Below are 3,268 nucleotides of genomic sequence, written 5' to 3'. Positions count from 1 at the left end.
TCCAAGCCCCAAGCCACACGTGACCTTAGGACTACCTCTTTTCAGCTTGTGTGCAAGATTTGATGAGCCTCTGAACATCTCTCTCTGATGTCTCTCTTCTCACCCCTGAAGATTTCCTCAGTGGCAAACGCATTAGAAAAATTATCCAATATTCTTTCCTTTCATAGCAATATGACTTTCCTCTTTAAAAATGCATCAGAATTATGAAAAGTCATTTGATTTCAGTAAACAATTCTTCCCCCCACCCCAACATAATAATCTGGGCTATACCAACATAAAACAATTTCTCCTCAAAAAGCTTTTACTCCGAACATCTTGATTCCATTCACTGAAATGTCTTTTGGTGAATAAATAATCCTGGGTATCCAGATAAATCTGATTTCGGAAATCTACAAACAGCTTTTGTGTAGTGGTAAGAATTCAACCCATTGGCATAATTGTTATCCTGAGTTGCATAACTTTGACATGCACTCTTTCTTAATTCGCCTTTTGGCAATACATGAAGTACCTTTGACATGCTAGCAGAGGATATTCAAGCTGGGATGAAGTATAGAAATAATTTAGTGTAAAGCAGTCATCCTTCCCCCATTTCATAGATTAAGAAAATAAGTTGTAAGAAGGTGAAATTTACTTTCTGGCATTTAGGTCCTACTAAAAAAAAGTGCACACTCTTGAATTTGGTTTTGAAATTATGATTTTAAAAGACAGAACAATTTTCCACACTTGCATTTCTTAAGGAAGAATTGCAGAGTTGGGCTGGAAATACACAAAGGAATATTAACACATTACCACCACCACCCCCCCAGCAATAACTGTTTTGTAGAAAACAGTTATTAAAAGGCATTTCAGTTGAAACTATCTTTTCATTTACAATCATCATTCTTGGAAGAACACAAAATTACCCTGATCTTCAAGCTGACATCTGTCATTGTTTCTGTAGATCATTCAGCATTTCTCTCGTACGGTTCTATGTATCATTCAATAGAGAGCAAATGGTATATTCTGACTGAACACCCTTCTTGTCCATGACAGTTGAGCAGGTGAAATAGGAAAGGCTTTTTAGGATCCCATTGAGGTTTTTTTTCTTTAACAGTAAAACAGCGAGAAGGATACAAACAGACATTTGTCTTGTCATATTCACTGATTAGGTGAATTTAATAAAATCTGGGCTTTAATTAAATCTAGTAAGATGAATGGTTTCATTGGCATTTACAGTCTTTGGGGGTATTGAAACAAATGTACAAACAATGACATTCCCAATGGGTTTAACCCTTGCATTTCATGCAAACTCTGTATCAAGTCCAGGGCCACTGCATTGATTTCATAGTCTTCAGCCTGTAAATGGCATATAACCAAACAACTCCAGCTGCATTGCTGTCACATCAGTTCCAACTCATAATGACCTTAGGGCAGAGCAAGGTTTCCAAGAGTGTAATCTTTACGGACACCAACTGCCACATCTTTCCCTTGTAGAGAGACTGGTGAGTTCAAACCGCCAGCCTTTCAGTCATGACCGCAACACCTGCCAGAAATGTCAACGACACCTACATATATATGGACCACCATTTGGACTTGAGGAAAGCAAGTTCGAATCTATGAAAATAGCCCATCAAGTCATTTTGCACCTGGTGAGGAAAGTATACATGAAGGATAGCAAATGTTAGGATAGCCAACCAAACCACATATCTCATAAAGATGCAGTAAATAAATTTAAACAATTTAAGAAATAATATGGCTATCAAAAATGGTTCTTTTTTAAAAATCATAGTTGGTCACACTTTAGGTAACTTGAAGCCCCCAGTCTGTAGAGGAAATTGCCGTCAAACCCAGTCACACAATTCACCTGTCTTTAACGCCCTGCTCTCCAAAAATCATCCCACTTAAGAAGAGATGTGACTGTTCTCTCTGTTTTTTTTTCTCTTTAGGCAAACGTCTGTTATATCAGGCAAACATATAACAGAACATTTGATTATGATTGTTTTCCTTCTAATTTCTGCAAACATAAAGTAGCTCAGCCTCCCTGTGGTCTGATTCCTGATAGCCGCAGTTTACATTTATCTTGCTTTCAGCAGGTGCTGGTTAGCACTTTTTGGGTTATTTCACAAAACATTCAACATTGTTTAAATTGTTAAAAAGCGATTGGAACTCTTGCTCCCTTTTCTACTCACTGCTTGTTCCAGAGTGCCTGACCTTCCTTAAAACGTGTCACCAACATGCCTATCGACGTGGCTTTCAGGCACTGGGGGTTGGCATACCCATCACATACCACATCAACCTCTAACGGTGTGCAGGCTGTTAGAGCCAGGCAACTTTCTTCCACTAGGAGCTGGGTGTTGTCATGTTTCTATAACACAGGGACCCTTGTATGGAACGCCTAGACTATCGTCTCCTGGTCCCACCTGCCTGGGCTCTGATTGATGTAACAGCAGTATCTGTCATAGGGGCTGTTCTGCTTGTAGGAGCAAACGATGATACTGTCCTGGGGCACAAAGAAGATGCTGTCCTCGGGCTCCGGGCAGTCGGACCTGTCCCAGGCTGAGCATTTGGCCTCCAAGGCACTGCAGGCCAGCGAGCTGGCAGAAGGACAGTAGCCGTCCAGGTATCTGGATGTCTCCTGATGCCCGCTCTGGACCATGCTCTGGCATTCGCCCTCCTCCTTGGGCGTGGGGGTGGTGGTGATGGAGCTGGCGGTCTGCACCTCACCCTGCCCCTGCGGGGGAGGCTTCCTCTTGAGGCCCGCCTTCTTAGCCAGTTCATCGGAGCTCCCCTTGCCTGACTCCAGGTCCGAAGGGGTCCTTAGCAGTTCCACCACCTCCTTGTCTTTGGGTTTCCGGAAACAGGGCAGTTTGCGGACCCAGAGCAGCTCGTTCTCGGGCCACTTGGTGCACCCTTCGGTTTTCCGGGCCAGGGCAATGGCTGCGATGCCCGGGAGGCAGATGGCTGGCCCGATGGCCAGGAGGGGGATGTTGCCCAGGGTCTCGCCTTTCATCCCAGAGACGGTGAACATGAAACCAAAGACCAGGAAGACGCTGACCAGGGCCACCACTAGCCCAGTCCTCGGGTTAATGTCATCGGGCCGCATCTTTCACTCCATCCAGGTGCGGGGCTGCTTGGTGGGCTGAGGGCAGCGTGCCTTCTGTCAGAGGCGAAACCACGGTGGGTTAAAAAGCAAAGCAGAGCAAACACCCCAAAGAAGCAAGTCAAGTTCCCAGCCCACGGTCTCGCTTTTGCTGACAGTCTTGGTTTCCGTCTCTTTCTTTTCAGCCAT

The 3,268-nt window shown here is 44.3% G+C and overlaps 1 protein-coding gene across 1 annotated transcript; it reads right to left on the bottom strand.

Annotated features, from left to right (window-relative positions):
• Window positions 1-1,460: 1,460 nt before the first annotated feature.
• TMEM215 (transmembrane protein 215) lies at window positions 1,461-3,116 on the bottom strand. Its single transcript, XM_004712362.2, has one exon. It carries the CDS (start codon window positions 3,080-3,082, stop codon window positions 2,375-2,377), a length of 708 nt encoding a protein of 235 aa, XP_004712419.1. The 5' UTR covers window positions 3,083-3,116; the 3' UTR covers window positions 1,461-2,374.
• Between the last annotated feature and the right edge of the window lie 152 nt (window positions 3,117-3,268).

This window comes from Echinops telfairi, unplaced genomic scaffold, assembly GCF_000313985.2.
Source record: "Echinops telfairi isolate 266 unplaced genomic scaffold, ASM31398v2 ScPeMD7_25;HRSCAF=90, whole genome shotgun sequence".
NCBI classification, from domain to species: domain Eukaryota; kingdom Metazoa; phylum Chordata; class Mammalia; order Afrosoricida; family Tenrecidae; genus Echinops; species Echinops telfairi.
The sequence above is the reverse complement of the archived record's forward strand: the minus strand, read 5'-3'. Positions and strand labels throughout refer to the sequence as shown.